This window comes from Mustela lutreola, chromosome 9, assembly GCF_030435805.1.
Source record: "Mustela lutreola isolate mMusLut2 chromosome 9, mMusLut2.pri, whole genome shotgun sequence".
Lineage (NCBI taxonomy): Eukaryota > Metazoa > Chordata > Mammalia > Carnivora > Mustelidae > Mustela > Mustela lutreola.
Window position 1 is genome coordinate 119,511,570 of NC_081298.1, and position 19,472 is coordinate 119,531,041.

The window sequence follows — 19,472 nt, forward strand, 5'->3', positions numbered from 1 at the left end:
CAAGGACCAAGTCAAGGCTGGAGGTAAGGGAGCCAAGAGCTAGAGCAACAGAGACCTCTCAGAGGGACAGGAGCGAGGCTGTTCTGTTCATCATGGAAGATACCAAGAACTACACAGGCATGCCCAAGAGCCAGGTGGCTGCAGAGCCACATCCCAGGGCCAGAGGGGGCAGCGTGTAGAAGCAGATCCACAAACATGCTGAAGAAAGGGCTCTGGAAAAGGCCGGCTGCAAGGTCAGCTGAATCTACCACAGGCTTCCAAGGGTGGGGTGGCTTTGCTAGGCGTTATTTTCCTAGTCCGTTTCCTTTCAAGAAGGGCCACAGTTGCCTCAGGAGACCTAACTGATTTCCTCCGTCCAAAGAGAAGGGGCGGATGACGGAGGGGAGCAGAGCGCCCCCTAATGGCACGGCATGCTCACGGCTGCGGGCGTTTCCCTTTCTAGGGAGGAGGAAGGGGACCAGCATCTCCCAACTCCCCAGTCCCTCCGCATGAGACTTCCCTTCTCACCAACTTCTATCTCCTCTCTGAAAGTTTATCTTATTGAAGGTATCTGGAGAACTTTTCCCTTAGAATCCAATATTACAAATACTAAGAAAAAGAGGAACCTTCCCATAGAAAAATGCGGGAACGTCATGACCAGTTAGGCCAGAACAGAAGAACTATAAGCGACCAATAAACGTAACAAAAGTTGTTCAACTTCGCCAGGAATCGAATCAAGGCAAATTGAGCAACAACATGTCATTTTTCGCCGATTCACATGAGAAACTGACAATACATGGTTTGGTCTAGAGTGTGGAGAAACGACCCAGAATTTGCACTTACGGGAGTGTATCCTCAGGTAATTATCATCTGAGAGTGAGGAGCCTGATCACAGATGTTGTTCCTAATAAAAAATAAAGATAAGCGGTTTAAATGTCCACCATCAGAAGGGTTAAAGCAATTACCACCCAGCCATTAACATCTTGGTGAATATGTGCATTTACTGACCTGAGACTGGCCTGTGACAGATTGTTAAGTCAAAGAAGGGGGCTACAAAACAGCACGGGTACCGACCTCATTTTGGTACTTGTGTGTTGTACGTGAGAATGTGGGCATAGAGAAAAGGATACGACACTCTCTGCCATGGTTGTGGACAAGTAACTGCAGGACAGAGGAAGTTCTTACTGCACATGGTATGTGTTTTTACAGTGAGCACCTGTTCCTGTTACAATTAGAGAGAAAACAGTGCTATTTTGAGTTTGTATTCAAATAATTGGAACAAAGTCGAAGGGAGTGAAACATTGACTGTGGATAGATTCTGTTTTCTGAGGAACTGATAGTGTTCCATGACCTTCTGTCTCTTCCCTTCTGTGAAATTTGGTTCTTTCCCTCAGCTCATTTTCACATGGTTTCCTTGTCCCCCCAAAACAGACTTTGCATCTCTCTTTACAAACCCCCCTCCCCATCTTCTCTTTTAAAACCTTGCTTGATAAATAATGAATGCTGAAGTGTATTTGATTTTTCTCACAAAGTAATTAAGGATATCCCATTGTGTATCTTTAAAATGACTGAAAGCTAATGCTATTTGCATCAGTACCATGTTAATGCCATTTAAGCAAATTGTGGAACGTTAAGTGACATTGATACTGAAGGATTACTTTAGCTGCCTCAGGAGTGTCACAGGTGAGGAGAATTATTGTAAGAATAATGAAGTGTAAAAAAATATGGCCCTTTAGAAAAGATACTTTGGCAATTGTGAAATACAGGGGTTATGATTACGTAGGATTTTCAGTCCGTATTTTGAGTTAAATCCCCACCTCACCCCCCTCTTTTTTTCCATTTCAAGGCCTCCTTGGGGCAGGTTCAGACCACCCAAGGACAAAGCTTTACCTTTGTTCTGACCTTGGTTGGTAACGTCTTGCTAGGTTGGATCATGGAAAGAATGAGAGCAGATTAAATTCATGCTCTGACCAGTGCCATGTTTTTACAGATCTCTGGTCCACCAGCTCCTACGCAAGCGGCCACCACAGCCCTCGCGCCAATCCAGGTAAGAACCTGAACTCACCTGTCCAGCTCCTAACGGAAGTCTAGAGTGTGTCTGTCGGGTTTGCCTTCCCAGATACCTGGCCATTTGATTTAGATTTGGACAGAGAGCCTTAAACCGGTGATCCCAACAGAAGATGCTGCTCAAGGGCCCCACTTGTAAGGAAACTTGAAAGGAAAGCCAGGGAGCCATTAAATAAGCAAGGCTTTCACCAGTTGCCATTCCCTGGAGGCAATTTTGTGGCGGTTGTGATCGAAATTCCTAAGGATTCAGTAACTAGGCTCTTATAAAGCTGAAAAATGATACTCTCTGGGGTTTGTGCTTGAGGAACTAGGGTAAAAGAAAGAGAACCTTTTTTAGCATTGTCTAGGAAAGGGCAGGGCCGACTTTGCTTGGGTACTTCTCTGATACGGGGAATAGAAACGCGTTCTCTGGCCTCCAGGAATTCTGTGAATTATGGCACTCCCAACTCTCCTTTCTTCACTTCTGGGTGCATCCCTTAAAGGTTTGGCCCAAACACTGGGATTGCAGAGGGATGAGGCAAGCTCTCTTCTCTGCAATGCCCATGAGGCCTGCAGAGATTAGAAAGGAAAAGTCGAGCAAGGCTGGATGCTTTCTACAAACTCTGCTCAGGGCTTGGGCCACAAGTGGATACACTTGATAGGAGGACACCATACCGTTTGCAGCCACAAGGCACTGCCATGGGAGGGGAAGGGGGCGCGGGGTGGGGCTGGGGAGGGCAGGACCTCCTGAGGAAAAGAGGTCAAGCCTTCTTCTTGCCAGGGGATACTAGTCTGTCCCCCACATGTTAAAAGATTCGGAGAATGGAGAATGTCGGTTCTGTTTGGCTTTGATACTGGATCAGAGCAGGGGCTCCCCAGGGGCCCCCAGACAGGACTCGCATCGAGGAGCTGCACCATTGTACCTTTGCCAAAGGACACGCTGTTGTCCTGGACAAAGGGTTTGAAGAATCAGATCGCTGGACAAGCCAAGGGCTCCGGGGCCATCTTAGTCTTCAACAGGCCCGTGGGACCCCTCAGGCAGCCAAGCTTGGGGCACTCCCTCCTCCTGTCCCCGAGGCTAGGAGCTCTGCCTCCGCCACAACCCCCAAAGACAGAGCCAACCACAAACAGCTCGACTGACCTCCAAGGAGAAGCGGAACCGGGGCAAAGGAAGGGAAGAGAGCTGTTTGCCGGTGACATGTGAGTCAGCTGGTGCCGTGTCATCCCCTCACATATCCAAACTCGGGATTCTCCCCAAGATGTTTTCCAGAACCCTGCCGGAGCACAGGTCAAGCTGGGGAAGCTGCTGGCTGCTTACCATCCCTGCTCCATCACGCCGGCAAAAACCCTTCTCCCCACACACTGGACGCTAGCCTCCGCAGCTCATCTCCACGTCCCCAGGGTTTGGGGGCAGGCCAAGGTGTTTCTACCCCCTAGAAAATGTTTCTTTGCCTGTCTGTTCTGAATGCTTCAGAGAGAAAAGTGTCTGGCCGTCTGGACACCCAGTAGTGGCCCTGGGCTGGGTCGGTTTGAGAGGTCCCCAGCTGGGCACAGCCCAGGACCAGCCTCGGGGATGGAGCTCAAATACCCAGAGGCACCACTGCAAATCAGATGTGGTCCCGGAGGTCGGTGCAACAAGGCACATTACCTGACCTCCAGCTCTGACTTTTTACTGCCAACAACCCCAGGTTACTCTCAGGGTTTGACCCCACTCCTTTTCTCTAAACTTACCACCTCGGGTCCTCTACCTCTGAGCCTGTTTCTTTTCTGTTCTCCTTCACGCTCCCAGCGATTATGCTCGATCTCCTAGAGCCTCACAGATGCTCCCAGCTCCCTTTGCACCCTCAAATCCTACTCACTTCTGTGGCTCCTCTCCCTCCGTCGTCATCCCCAACACTGCTCTGAGCCTCCCACCCACTCCCGGAGAGCCCTGGCCTCAAGAGCCCCTCCTAGCCCACGGGCGCCCAGACCTCATTAGGGGGTGCCCAGCCTCCTTGGGGCTCCTGCAGGTGGACGCAAGCCACTCGCACACCGTGAGTAAAGGCAGGTCAGAACGCTTAGGGTTCTTAGATGCCCTTCTGCCGGCTCTTTCCTCAGAGACAATCATGCCTATCAGGCAAGTCACCCACTTCTTTGGCTAGAAAATCATGGAAACCTGGGATTGGGAAGAATTGCATAAGGTGCCTCTGCAATCATACCCCACCAAAGAAATGAATCCCTTGGGGGCATGCCAGACAGAGGCTTTTGCCCCAGGTCAGAGAACTTTGAGTGAGCCATTAGGGGATTCCCAGCCCCCTCACTGTTGACAGAACTTTCTAGGACTCAGCCCCACAGATCCTAATTTTTCTGAACTGGAGCTTCTCAAAGTGTGGTCCAAGGACCCTACTTCCAGGGATTTTATAAGGTTCTCCCTTCTCCTACTACACAACTGTATGAGGCCAAATTTTCTTTGTGTACGTGAACCAAAACAACATAACACACAGATGGAGGAACAGATATCAGATTTGGGCCATCTTTTCTTATGCCAGACATTGAAGAAAGTTGTCACTCTTCTCACTGAATTGTTTTAAAAAGCAGCTGTTTCTCATAAAAAGTTTGTTAAAACAAAATAGCTCTATTGTGAAGTGGGGAAATAGTTAATACTCTGTTTCAGATGAGAGAATGCATCATTTCAATTTTTAATATAAGAATAATAGATATGACCCTCATAAACAACAGCCCTTTGGGATCTTCAGTCGTTTTAAAGAGCATGAACTTGAGAGCCTTTAAATATACAAAAGGAGCCTTCATGTCCACCTTTAGGTGCCATCTTTCCTAGGATAAATTTCTCCAGTTCCTCCCACAGGTCCTTCTGTGACCACGGTACACCCCTTAGCTACACTTTGGTCCATGAGTGACTCAGAGCAGGACACCCAGAGCAGAACGCAAGCCCATGAGGGTTGTGTGCCCAGGAACTGCCTCTCTCAGCCTAAATATTGCTCCTCCATGAAAACATCCCCAGTTATATTTGGAAGAAGTGCTGGCAGCCCATCAGTTCATCTCCTCCTGAACTGGCTATAACTCAAGCACCAGGACTTCTTCTCTTACACTTCTAGGGAAGCAGATCACACCCATCCCGTCTCTGCACCATTGAGTTTTTTTTTAACCCAACTTAGAATATCACACTTATCGCTATGAAATTCTCTTTTAGTTTCATCTCTTGCAATCTTCCTGAATCTTAATTCTGTCGTTTAGTGTATTAACTATCCTTCCAACTTCTCTGTCATCCACAAAATTGATGAACATGCCACCTGCCTCTGTTCTTGTCACTGATAAAAATACACCACATGGAACCAAATCTCATGAGCCCCACTAAATACCTCATCTGTGTTTAGGGCAACCCATTACCAGACACGAGCAGCTATATACGGACCCAGCGAGGTTGTCATTGACCTCAGCACTTCATCCTCTGCTCCACGGGACACCAGGCTTAAAACCCCCTCCCGCCATGCCTTCTGCCCACTGATGCCCACTGAGGTAACTTCCCACATCCCCCATTTTCGCCACCCCCACCCACCGCAGAGGAGCTACTCTTCAGTTTATAGAATACCATGTATCGAGCATGCTCTATGTCAGACACTGTGCCTTGGGTTAGAACTACAGAGATGAATCAGCTGTTTTCAGATTCTAGAATTGTGCTGTGGGAACTTTGCCTCTACAGGTAGAGGATCCCATCCTCTAGTCCCCCAGAGTTATCAGCAAGGCCACTGCCATCTCTAGGCCCCAATGCCGGATGCTACCCCTCCTTCCAGGCCCTCTGAGTGGGCATGGGGGCCACTGCCTGGGCATGGCTGCTCCTGCTCCCACCCCCGGGGAGGGAGGGGTACCCCTGAAGATTTCAGTTAGAACTCAGTGACTTCTCCTCAGAACCATTCTGTTTCATGCTACCATGTTTGATCAAATATGCTTCCCTGGCCTGGAAACCCAACCTCATGTCTTTTGCATGAGAAAAAGGCTACCAGGTCCCAAACCAATATCCCACATGGAGCTGGGAGTGGAACTCTTGTGGAAACCTAGGATGGCAGATGTTTCATGGGGACGACGGCTCCCTGGGAACCTCAGCCTGTCCTGGGCCCCTCTGAGAGCCCCGTGCCAGGGCAGGGGGTGCCGCAGGGGGAGGCCCACAGCCAGCTGCTCTCTGTGCCCACTGTTTCTCCTCAGCCAGAGAGAGCCGTTGGAGGGAAGCGTGTGGCTCTAGTCAGGAAGCCTGGATGTGGGGAAGGAGGAGCCCAGGTGCCAGCAGCCCTGGAGGCCTGCTGCCTGTCTGACGGCCACCTCCTCACCCCCACACTCTGGGGGAATCTCTGGGGACCCTGGGTCATTGCTCCCACTTGGGTCCTGTGCTGGGGGCTCCCAGGTGGGCAGGGAAGAGAAGCTGGAACCAGAGCCAGGATCCTGACCAGGGTCTCCGAGCAGGGATCTCGCATGCCCCATGTAGGGCGAGTTACGGGGTGGGGTCCCTTCAGGGCCTCACCCATTTCCCCCGGAGATGTTCCAGGGGCCAAGACTCGGGGGAGTGATAAACAGGTGGGGGTTATGTGCAGTCTGTGGAGCCAGGCCTGCCAGCTCAGCTCCCTCCTCCCTCTGCAGGGGTCTCCTCACCTCTAAAATGGGGTCATGGTTGTCAACCAGCGTTCCGGGTTATGGGGACTTACCGTTGTGACGTGCTTGGTCAGAACCTGACAAGGGGCGCACTCTTAGTGAGCGTTCATGGTTCTACCTTTTTTCTGTGGGAATCCTTCGGGGCCAGCGTCTCCCTCAGACACGGAGGGTATCGAGGAGATGACCGAGCAAGTACGGCCACAAAAATGAGTCCTTGTGTTCCAAGACTGCCTTCCCCTTTTGGGGGTGATTGTGTATACATTTCCCTCCGTGGCAGGCAGGTCAGGACGAGTGGTTAGGACCTCAGCTTTGCACAGGAGAGAACGTACGGTGGGAGAAGGCAGGGAGTCCCCCGGGGTTCCCGGCTGGGGTTTGGTGGACACGGGGTGGGCCTTCTCCTGCCTTTCACCCTCCCATCCCCAGGTTCCTCCTCGGCGCCAGGATGGAAGTGTCCCCACAGACTGACCTGCCATTACCACCAAGTCCAAAATCACCAGGTCTCAGCTGTCCAAATATTTGTCAGCCCTCGGGGTTTGGAGGAAAGCGATTCAGTTCATACTTGTCCCCAGCAAATATAAACGGCACCAGCAGAAGGACCAGAACCCAGGAGAGGAGCGAGAGCTTAAGAGATCCTTGCTGTCAGGAAACTGTTTCTCTCCTGCTGAAGTATGCCCAGCTTTGTAATTCTCTGTAGCCTCAAGGGGGCCCAGAGCCTTGGGCAAAAGCAGAGATGCTACCTGCACTGGTTTTGGGGTTGTTTTTTCTTTTCTTTTCGTTCTTTTTTTTTTTTTTAAGGGAAGGGTGTGTCTTGCCAGCAGATGGCGATAGAGAAATAAGTCTAAAAAAACAGAAGGTTTAAAACCTATAAATCATAAATCTGAACTTCGAGATCATCTCACCCAACCTGCGAATGCTCTTCAGCAAGAAGTCAAGGTTCACAGAGGGTCTGTGACTTGTCTAAGGTCATACACCTGGTTAGTGGCTGAGCCAAATTAAACTCCATTCTCACCATTGAATCAGAATGTGCACGAACACAGATTGCCTTTCAGAATAGCCTCACATCACCGTACGAAGAAAAACACCACTTCTTTTGAGTTGTTCATCATCGCAAGATGCAGCCACGCTGACGGGCTCATCAGGCCCTCAGCTGTCAGCTGTCCGAGCTGGGCAGGTGGGCAGAGAAGGGACAAAGGGAGAGAAACAGCTTTTCTTGCTATCCTTCTGAGGCTTCAGCCCACGTTTGTGCTGCCTCTGAGCCCCTCCTGGCCATGACTCCCCTACAGCCATCAGGGACTGTGGGATAAGAATCCCCCCCCTTCCCAACCACCCCTTCCCCTTTTTCAGGACCAGCTTAGAGTGGGGGGCATACAACATTTTCCTGCAGAGAGAAAGGCCAGGCACCACTTTGCTGTCTTCTGCTGGCAACACGCGGTGACAAGCAGAGACTCAGGAAATGAGGGGACCGCCTGACCTCAGCAGTGGCCTAGATTCGTTCTGTATAGTTCTAAGGAAGAGAACATAAACAGATGGGTAGTTAGATATACCTAAAATGACTTAGGGCTCATAGTGGGTGCTTCATGAAGATGGATGGTGGGATGCATTAAGATTTCAGATCGATACAGGAAACATTTTCTAACAATCTCAGTGGTCCCAGAAGTGTGTAATGAGCTCCCTGTCCCTGGAGGTATTCAAGCACCAGCCATCCAAGCACTTGGCAGGGGTGTTGTAGAAGCATGCTGGGTGGGATTGGTTTCGATTGGATGAGTTTTTGGTCCCCTCAAATCCCGGGATTTCTATTTTCCATGATTCTTGGTGCACAGTGAAAGAAAAGGCAAAGATGTTTCTCTCTTTGGTTTTTAGAGCTTTCTGAGAGAAGAATCCTTAAGGTTTTAGGTAGCCTCATCCTAAAGCCTGGTGCCACGTTCTTTTACTGAACTTTCTGCCACAACTGTAAAATGTTATCATCCTGGAAGTTCATTTGAGAGCTTCTGCTGGTTTCACCTAAATAACAAGTTTGCTTCTTTTTAATTTTGAAAATCAGGGGAAATGGACTTGTGGCAACCTGGATCGGTCCTTTTAGATGCAGGTAATTATACAGCCCAACCTCCTGGCCCTGACTAGACGGGAGACACCTAGGATGCCAGAATTAGGAGAGCCTGACAAGCCAGCGGGTGGCGCAGAGGCCAGTGTTGTCCCTTGGGTAACAAAAGGGAAATGAGAAACATGAAGACTAAGCTCTACAACGGGAGTGAGGGAGTTCCTCAACCCCAAATGAGGCTCCAAGTCTCACTCCATCTCAAAGCATACTGTGACTCCCTAGTTCCCCCCCTTTGCAGACGGGTGTTCAGCTTTCCCTCCGTGTGAATGAGTGTTGTTTGCTGTTCACTGAATTAAGTGTTCCAGACTCCCCACAGCAAACCCAGCTCTCGGTCTGAGGGCAGATTTTACTGGGAGGGAGAGATGGGGTGGAGGAAGGACGCGGGCCTCTCGTTTCTTCCCTTCTCCCTCCAACGTGGAGCCTCGGACCGTTCCCCTGAGAGGCTCCTGGCTGAGAAATGCCGTTAGACACCCAAAGCGAATCTTTAAAATGATGCGAGGAAGTGGGATGAGCAGACTGACCTTTCATGGAAAGATGAAATCATGTGCTCGGCAAATTGGAAAAACTAACAAGCCTAGAGAAAGCTCACCACAGCCAAGAGCGAGCGGGGCCCCCAGCACCTTCCTCCTCTGCCAGAGCCTCTGGGAGGGCACTCCTGGGCCTCCCGAAAACAGGGAGACCAACTGACCAACTTCTGGTGCTGCCTGAGAAATGCACTGGCCTTCCAGAGCCTGAGAAGATTCGCACTGATTGTCTTCGATCCCTTAAATGATACATGTGTGAACTTGGCTCCCATGTAAATGGCTCTAGAGAAAACTCCCGAGCCTGAAATCACACACACACACACATATTCTCAAAGCACAAAACCCTTTTGCAGCTTTACCTCTAATCTCAGGCTGTGGAGGGGAGGGGTTACTCTCTGGACCCTCTTATTTGTTTGCGTTCCTGCGGATCTTAGGTCCCCTCTCAGTCTATATCTACCCCCCATTAGATTTCCATGTGTCTCTCCTATCTTGGTTCATTGACTCAACCACCAAATGTTGACCAAGGACCCACACGTGATAGGCAACAGTGAAAGTTTCCAAGATGAGCAAGACACATGCCCTGACCTTAAGATCTTCAGAATTTTACAGAGGGATAATTTACACTGGCCAAGTGCTTCCTTCTTGCAGATAAGGAAACTAAGGCTCAGATAGACTCAGTTAACAGGCAGTAGGGAGCAGACCTAGGTCTTGTGACTTCAAACTGCCTGAGCACCCAGGAGAGTCCCGTGTCATTAGTAGGCTGTCAGTAATTCGTTCTTACCTCTGAAGTGGGGCGCAGTGTGGAGAAGAGCACAGTCAGCCTTAAGCCAAGCCTCCCCCAACCCCAAACTGGATGTGAATATCCATGATGTCCCCATCCCTGGGGTAAGGCCAGATGCTTCCTGTTCTTGTAAGTCACCAAAAGTTTTACTGTTCTTTCCAGGATTTGTTCCAAAAGAAGAATTAAGCACACAGTCTTTGGAGCCAGTATCCCAGGGAGATCCAAGTAAGTGAACTGACGACTGGAAACCCATAGTGGCTGTGACATCCGAGCTCCTCCCTCTCCCCGCACTCACTCCCACCCGAACCCGCTTCTCCCTCACCCTGGATCTATTCATCTCCTCTCTCCTGCCACTTGGTTCTAAGGGGAAAGGGAAGCTTATGGAGGATTTAAACTGTGTGCACGAGGTGGAGAGGATCGGATTTTTTTTTTCAACAACACCATGGCAACGGGGGGGGGGGTGGTGGGAAGGGGAGACAAAGGAGGGGGTACAGGAAGAGACCCGCTTGCCGGCAGGGTCAGTGGCCCCAGTGGACAGGGGGGCAGACAGAGCTCTGAGCTGGAGGTGGAAATGGGGAGAAATAGGCAGATTCAGGAGACTGAGAAGGAAGAATCTAGAGCGTTGGAGAAGAGGTGTGAGTGAGGAAACTGACGAAGACGATTTGAGCGGCTGGGCTAATGGGCGGGGCCATGAGGACCAGTAGGGTGGGGCTGGTGGGGGCAGGGAGAGCCTTTCCGCCCTCCATCTCCCATAAGACCTTCGGTCTGGTAGACAGTTGACTACCCATAGCCGACTTGAGAAGGAGCACCCCATCTGGGAATTCAGAGTTGGAAGGTGATGAGCTAGGATTCAAAACCAAGGTCTTGAAAACAGGAAAGGTGACCTGGGGAAACCAGAGGGCTTATACCTGGAGAACTTCAGCACTAAATAGGTGGAGGAGAAGCACCTGAAGATACCAGGAAGGGTCAGGCGAAAAGAGGAAAACCCAGAGGCAGCTGAGGGTCGCAGGCTGGGGAGGTCCCCCACAGATTGATTCCCTCAGACTGTCGTGGCAGGTCAGCCACCCGTGGGCTGGGAGTCCCAACCCAGCTATGTAGGAGAATCACCTGAAGACGTTTTAAAAAACTCAAGATGCCTGGTTCCTGGTTCATACCTACTGAATCTGCCTCACCCTAGGTCTTGCTACTCAGGGTACGCACTGACTATATCATCATCACCTGCGGGCTTGATAGGAATGCAAAATCTCTCTCTCTCTCAGACCTACCGAATCAAGTGATTTCTTTGCACATCAAACCTTGAAAAGCACAACTCAGAGGGATTCCTGGGCATCCCTCTTTGTTGAAGCTTCATAGGCAACTCTCATATATGTCCATGGTTAAGAAACACTGGCCTAACGCATTGGACAGCACAAAGCATTCACCTATAAAATCATATCATGTTGAAGAAAAACAAAGCAATTAAGAAAATTGGTAGATTGATTTCTGTACTCTACCTTACCTTTTTTTCCTTGTCCTCCAACCTCTGTCCTCTGTGATAAGAATAAATTGGTCATGCTGAACGTTTAGTGACTCAATTCTGTCCTGTAGCATTGATGTCATCTTCCTATCGGCATGTTTTCATCTCCGTACGAGGAGGCCACTAGGTCTCAGGGAGCGCACTCGCAGAGCTGAAACCATGATCATTAAAGCATCTTGGGAAATGGAGAGCACAGGTGATTCCAATGTCAGCCATCAGGGTAGTGAGTAAAGAGAGCCAAACCAATAGAGAACATCTCAACTTCTTAAAACCCAGCTATCAAATGAACACTTCAACTCTGAGCACGGTTCAAGATGTAAGAAATAAGAAAAAAATTGTCTATGAAGAAGCAAAACAGAGACTCAAAATCCATGTGCTTTATTTATTTACAAAGATAATCACCGTTGGGCCTTATTCTAATTAAGTTATTTAAAAAAAAAAAAAGGTTTTCATTTTAAAAGGCATACTGAACTAATCTGCTGACAGCTGGAAGAAAAACCCCTGTCCAGGAGCCCTTCTCAAACTTTCATGTGCACACAGTTCACCAGGAGATCTTGTTAGAATGGGGATCTGATTCTGCAGGTCTGGGTAGAGCCTGGGAATCCTGATTTCTAGCAGACCACAGCCGCGGTGAGGGGGAAGGCCCAAAGAGCACCACTGCCACCTGCTGGCAATAATTCTCATTGCCAGCTCGGACGCAGGAGAAAAGGGGTAGGCCCCACGAGGGGTACAACATCCAAGACTGAGAACAGTTCTGCTTCTCTTCTGCTTTTCCCCAGCCTTCTGCAGTATCTTTAAGCCTCACTTCTTGCTTTTCTTTGATTCTTCCAATCTTCATCTCAAGGATCATGCTTTGGCATAGGCAGTTTTGGGGCAGCAAAGCACAGGGGAAGACAGCTGAACAGGAAGAGTTGGCAGGCACTAAATGCCCAGGCAGACAGGAAATAAGAGTTTACTAGATCCACTAATAAGCCACGGCACTAATTCCAGATGGAGCAGAGTCAGCCAGGCCCAGAGAGGTCCCTGTCATCGCCCACTTCTCCTCTGGCTTTCATTGCCATGGGCCAGTGCAAGATGATGATTGAAGCAAATTCTCAGATATCATTTTTTCCTTAACCTGCCAATTCTGTAGTATCACTCTTTCATAAATATCTCTCATAGATTCTGCATAACACGGGGTCAACTCATGTTCGTTTCTTGCTCTCGTTTAATATATACATACATCCCTCCCTGCCTACTGATCTCCTCCTAGGGAACGGGATGACCCTGGTCACATGGAAGCAATGCAACATGCGTTGGAGAGAAGAGAGCCTAAGAGTGGCCTTGTGGGTGATCCTGCAGCAGCCTAGGGAGATCCTGGTTTGTCCAGGCAGCTGCACACCCAAGCATGAAGGACAACACTAGCCCGCGTGTCCTCGTGGGTACTCCAGCCCAGAAATTCCTAGCTTTACTGTCCTTCTCTCTTTTTTTCCTCCCATGGAACTCTGTTTTGAAATATTTTTGTCTCCCACATGACAGTTGTTCAACGATTCATTTCACCTCCCCCCTTTTTTCTAACCAATCAAAGGGATATATACCTCCCAATAAGAACTGATCATATTGGATAATCAGCTTTTTCATATTAAGATGATATAATATCAGTCGAGCACAAAGAAGACACTATTAGTTTATGCGGCTTTCCACCAACTGCAGCAGCATTTGAAAGGTTGAGAAGAGCTTTAGCCCCTCACCTCCTTCAAAGCCTTCATGTACGCACAGAGGTCCAGAGATGCCAGCCAGAAGGACTGTCCTCGTCTCTATCACAACTGAAAGCAAGGAAAAAATGCAAAGACTGCTACAGACAAGTCCTGAGATATGTAGATACATGTGGGTAATTCTATGGTTGCCTCACCCGGGGAAGTGAGGCAACCATTCTATCATTCCTGCCTACCCCTCCCCCCACCCACCCCCTCGACCCAGCACTGGCCTTGCAGATCTTTTCACACCTTTATAAAAAGCCAACACATAATTCTACAAAATTAAAATAAGGGTAAGAGACCAGGAGCTCCTGAGACTCAGTCTCGGTGAATTCTACATTGAAGGGTCTGCACTGATGGCGTCTGAGCCGAGGAAACCATCCTCAGAGCTCTCCCACACTTGACCGGGAGGCCATGTCTTCTGAAGGCTCTAGGTGTAGCTGATACAGAGAATTCTAAAGCCGTTATAGAAATAAGTGCTAGCCCAAGTGCCCGGTGAAAATCTGCTATGATTTTAAATAAGTGAATATACTCTGCATCTTGCCACTACTTTTTACTTTCTCTGCACTGGAGTCTCAGGGGGCTCTCACGGGGGAAGAGAGAAGAGAGCGCCCGGGTTAATGCAATGAGAGATCATCAGAGTAACAGAGCCCTTTTCCATTCCTCAGACTGCAAAGTTGACTTGTCGTTTTTAATTGATGGGAGCTCAAGCATTGGCAAACGCCGATTCCGAATCCAAAAGCAGTTCCTGGCTGATGTTGCCCAAGCTCTTGACATTGGCCCTGGCGGTCCACTGATGGGCGTTGTTCAGTATGGGTGAGTGCCGTTCTTAATCCAGAAACCGAGGGATGTTGCATGCTGAATCTTATGCCACAAATAATACCAACACAGCCTACAGCCCAAATTCATTCTCTTCCTTAATACAAATGTAAATGAAAGAAATAGAAACAAGGCAGTGCCATTTAAGAAATCTGACTCTTCGAGGCACCTGGGTGGCTCAGTGGGTTAAGGCCTCTGCCTTCAGCTCAGGTCATGATCTCAGGGTCATGGGACTGAGCCCCGCATCTGGCTCTCTGCTCCGCAGGGAGCCTGCTTCCCTTCCTCTCTCTCTGCCTACTTATGATCTCTGTCTGTCAAATAAATAAACAAAAATCTTAAAAAAAAAAAAAAAAAGAAAGGAAGGAAGGAAGAAAGAAAGAAAGAAAGAAAGAAAGAAAGAAAGAAAGAAAGAAATCTGACTCTTCCAGAAAGGAAGGACAGCTTAATGAACACTTGGGAGTAAATGGCATTTGCACTCAGGATTGGTACAGAGAATATTTATTTGGGTATGAGGAGAGCTGGATTCAAGTCTTAGCTCAACCAGTAACAAGCTATGTGGCCTTGAGAGAGGGCTTCACCGCTCTGATCTCAGTTTCCTTTTCTGTAGGTCAAGAAGTGGACTGCACCCTGTGCTCTGTCCACCTACAGATAAGATGCCTGGAAAATACAGTGCTGTAGGTTGACCTTTCTCTTTTCTCCATATGACCTTAGGCCTCTGTGCTGGTCCTGGAAAAGGTCACCAGGCAATGGGGAAGACTGGGCCGGGGGAAGGGGTGGCCTCTATCACTCAGCTGATCACCAGGTGACTGTCCCCAGTCCATTCTATTATTCTAGTTAGAGTAGAAATTGGACATTCATACTGACACCCAGGCTCAACCTTTTCTCGTATTGGGGGTCAATCTTGTTTCATAATAATAGGTTTCTCCCTAAAGCAGATATACAGATGTTGACAGATGATAAGCAAACCATCGAAAGCGAAAACAAGCACAGATCTCAAATCTATCAAATGATAGGTGGACTTTTGACCAGAAACCATTAAGGACAGGATAATGGTCTCACTTTCCACAAAGGACCCTCGAGCGCAATACGACCCCTCCCCCCCCACACTTCTTCACCTTAACCTTAGCAAGGGAAACTAACATAGACCTTTAGTGCTTCTTGCCAAGGAGCCGCAGCCCCAGCTTATTTGCCTCCCGCATTCCCAAAAAGTAAAATCATGTATACCTGACAACAATCAGAGTGCCATCAGATCCTTCAAAATTTTCCAAGGATCTCCAGGGGCAGTATTTTAACCAAGGCTGTTCTATCAAAGGCCCTACCTAGAGTGCTGATCTTTGAACTGTCAAAAGAAATAATCAAAACCCCTTTATTTTCATAAGAACGTATAACATTTGTACTTTTAACATTAAGTCCCAATAACACATATAGTACTACCTCCTGTTCCTGTGAAGAAAAATTAGTGGATGAGTTACCCAGCACTTGTATATAGTCAGAGTCAAAGAGATGAAAATAACTAATTGCTACAAATGTCAACTTTCGATGTCAAAGGCTCTGTCTTGAAGACTTCAACTTGAAGTAGAAAAATAAGGTTTTTTTTTCTTGTTTTCAAAATGTCAGCCTATTTTCATTCCTACATTATTTTTTAAAGATAGCAAACAGAGAGTAGGCTTCTCTGGGGAGGAAATGTAAGCATTTTAGTACCAGATGTCCCCGGTCAGTTTTATTGGGGGGTTCAAAGCTTGGTGTGTCATCTTGCATTAAAAATAGCTGCTTTAAAAGCTGTGTATACCAAAGTTTATAGTGTAATATGAAAATAAGGTAATAAATTTGTCAAGGAAAAGAAAAACGGCAGGAGAATAGTGTGTGTGCCAGTGAGAAGGCGGATGAATGAGCCAATGTTGCAAGGAAGGAAAACCAATTCAGGAAAGTCTCCTCCCCTGCCCAGAGGAGCATTTCCCCTACATTTTCCTAATGCAATCACCATTTGCAGGAGAGAGTTACCTCCACGCTTTTCCAATTTCACTTTCTAAAAAGGCCTTGCGCTTCGTCTTTTCTGCATCCTGGGTCCTGTTAATTTGGAGCGCTTCAGAGAAATGGTGTCTGTTCTCCTTAAATTCATGCTCATAGAAGCTACTCCGTCATTGGCACCTTCCTTAAGCCACAGGGTGCTGTGGAAAGCAGGAGGAGCTGGTGGCGGCGTAGCTTGAATTCTGGCCTGAGCGCTGCTGGGTGACCCGAAGCAGGTGCTTTCACCTCTCCATGGGTGCACTGCCCTCCGCACAATGCTAGGGGTGGCTGGGATGACCTGTTAGTGCTCTCCCAGCCTGACGTCCTCTGATTCAGTGACTGGCTCTGTACTCGGGAGACACCCGATAAATGAATGCTGGGCTGATGGGGCTACGTGAGCCGCTTCTCCCTTCCTTCCAGCCTTGGTTCCTGTTGGGGGGGTGAACCATGAGGTTTTGCTTGGAGGTGGTGCACCCTTCAGTGGCATGTGGGGAGCACAATAAACTGGAGGGCGGCATAAGAAGGGTGTGATGAGGCACAAGGGGAAATCTGCGTGCCCAGCTGGAAGTGCTTTTGATTTCAGCCGCCCGGCTTCCTCCCTGAAGGGCTCCCTCCAATCCTTTCTTTACCAAAAGGTCTTAGTGCATGGCAGAAAGGGAAGGGGCAGGAAAGGGGAGGAAGGGGGAGGAAGGGGGAGGGGATGCAGATGGAGGGCCTGTGATTCTGGAAAAGGAAAAGCAGGAAGAGCCGATGGCCGGTTGGGAATCTGATGCTTCCGGTGTTTTGGGTTCTCACCAGATTTCAGTGCCCACCTTACCATCACGGGGATCAGCCCTGCTCTCTCAGAATCACAGAGCCTTGGGGCCACAGAAAGCTCCTGCTTCTACCCCCTCATGTTATAGAGAGGAAGTGAGGCTCTAAAAGAAATGACCGGTCCATCAAGAATGAGACCTTCAAGGAGAGGCCAGTGCTGCCTTCAGAGAGGTTGAGTGACTTTCCCAAGAACACAGAGCCAAATGCGTGACCTGGGGAGAGGGCAAATATTAAATCTTGGGTTAATTCCTAAAATGGCAAACAGAATTGACTTCAAAGAGAAGACTTGGCTCATCTGCCCAAAAAGCTAATGATAATTGAGGCTTTCCACCATGGTGAGGACGGAAACGCTGTCCTTAGACTAAAAGCCAAGGACTGCGCCCCCATCTGGCGCAGGAGCTCTAATAGTGAAGTACACAGTCAACAGGCTCATGATCGCACTTAATACCAAGGGGAACACGGAAAGGCTGAGTGAAAGGACAAGCAGAACAAGTAGCTCTTAGGTGAACTCTAGTCCGCAGAATGAATGAAGCCAAGCTGCTTGCAGTTTCACGGCCGCCAGGGGCCATGGGTGCTAAGTGCCCCTGACCTTCCAGATGATTTTGTTTTAGTCTCCAGTGTCAGGATAAATAGAATAGAATTGCACACATTCTTTTGAAGTCTGTAATCAACCCTAGAATATCAAGAGTTGGAAAACAGTTATAGAGCAAAGCAAAATGTTGTTTTTTCTTCATTTCAAAATGAAATTGACTTTCTTTGCTCATGGTTCTCCCACAGCTGCCCAGTGTTTTGGAAAGTGGCTCAGGGGTGGGCTTCCTCCACTGACCTCTTGGCTCTGGACTGAGAAGCTGCAGTCAGACACTCAGCAGCTCTCCCTCCCAGAAGGAAGGATGCCCAGAGTCCTCCTGGGGATTGGCTGAGCCCCCGTGTGGGGGACAGTCAGAGTGGAGGAAAGAACAAGTGTCAGGACAGGCATGTAGGCAGAAGAGCGGCTCCCAAACTTACCCACCTCTGAATCCCTGAAACCTGTGAATGCGTTGCCTTACATGGCAAAAGGGACTCTGTGCACATCTAGTGATTAAAGTTAAGGACCTTGAGATGGGGAGATTATCCTGGATTATCCAGTGTCCCAATCTAATCCCACAAGACCTTAAAAGCAGAGAAACTTTCCCTGCTATCAGTCGGAGAAATATCGGACTGGAGAATGGTCAGGGATAGTCAACTGCTGGCTTTGAAGATGGAGGAAGGGAGCCATGAGCAAGGAATGCAAGCAGCCTCTAGAAGACAGAAAAGACAAGGAAATGGACCCACCCCTACCCCTACCCCAAAGCCTCCAGGAGGGACACAGCCCTTCCAGAGAGACCTACGACAGACATGACATGACCTCTGGAACTGTAAGGCTAAGGAGTGTTTAAGCCACTAGGTTTATGGTCATTTCTTGCCGCAGAAAGAGGAAACTATACATTCTGGCACATTCTCTTAAGACTGCAGCAAAGGAGGTGCGGGCAGGACTGGAGCCTGAGACACAGCTCCATGGGCTCAGTGCAATAAGGTCCTGAATTCACACTGGCATTACCTAGGGAGCTTTTAAAATGTTGATGCCCATTCCAGACTTATGAAACCAGTATCTGGTAAATACCCAGGAGCTGATATTTTAGTGTGTAATTCCCTTCTGTTGCCAAGAGGTTAAGAGAGAGCTCAGCTTCCTACAAGTTGGTTCCTAGAGCCCAGATCCCTCCAATGTCTGCCCCAGTCTTCTTCTTGTGTCCCCCACTGCCTTTCCAGAAACTAACAGGATCTCAGAACAGCTGCCTGTCATCGGCTCTCTGGGGCCCAATGGCACAGACAGTGGTACCTCTATCCTCTGCTCGAAGAGACGGGCAGGTGAGCCCTTGAGCCACACTCCTCAGGCACACAGTCTCAAGGCTGAGTGAGCCATGAATAACATTTACCCAAAACTCCTGTGCTTTTTCTCTTCCTCCCCTCTGAGTCCTCCCGGAGGTACAAATAAAACAAGGACTGCGCTAGGCTTCCACTCACCAGCTCCCCTTCCGCCTCCGCCTCCCACTGCCTGGGCTTATCGCAGGGCTCCCCTGAGATCGTCCTCCCTACACCCCCTCGGTCCCTAGAACATTCTGCTAGAAAAGCAGATGGCCACCTCAGTGCACATTAGAACCACTTGGGGAGCTTTTGAAAGTCCCAATTCCCAGACCACACCTCAGTTCGATTAAATCAGAATTTCTGAGCGTGGGACGCAGGCATCGTTAAGTTTTGGAGCTCCCAGGCGATCCCATGGTGCAGGCGGGGCGGGTGGGCACAGCGATTCCCACGGGCCTGCACTGTCATCCGGTGACTCCTCCCCCCGCTCCTCCTCCTCCTCCCTTTCTCAGCCTTTCTCATGCCCTGTCCAGACTTCTCACGGGTTCTCCTCTGTCCTCTTACCGCTGACAGCCCCCTGCTGATTTTCTTGATTCTTCCAGCATCGCCCCAAGGCATTGCTACTCCACGTGTG

At 49.1% G+C, this 19,472-nt stretch overlaps 1 protein-coding gene across 4 annotated transcripts in view; it reads left to right on the plus strand.

Annotated features, from left to right (window-relative positions):
- The window catches only part of VIT (vitrin), a 96,567-nt gene that overhangs the window by 61,932 nt on the left and 15,163 nt on the right, over positions 1 to 19,472 (plus strand). For 3 of the 4 annotated variants that reach the window (XM_059188648.1, XM_059188649.1, XM_059188650.1), the window contains exons 8-11: positions 1,970 to 2,026; positions 8,708 to 8,752; positions 10,232 to 10,294; positions 13,990 to 14,137. In XM_059188648.1, the coding sequence (XP_059044631.1) occupies positions 1,970 to 2,026; positions 8,708 to 8,752; positions 10,232 to 10,294; positions 13,990 to 14,137 (313 nt within the window). The remainder of the gene's footprint in view (positions 1 to 1,969; positions 2,027 to 8,707; positions 8,753 to 10,231; positions 10,295 to 13,989; positions 14,138 to 19,472) is intronic. The other variant, XM_059188651.1, reaches the window with a different exon arrangement.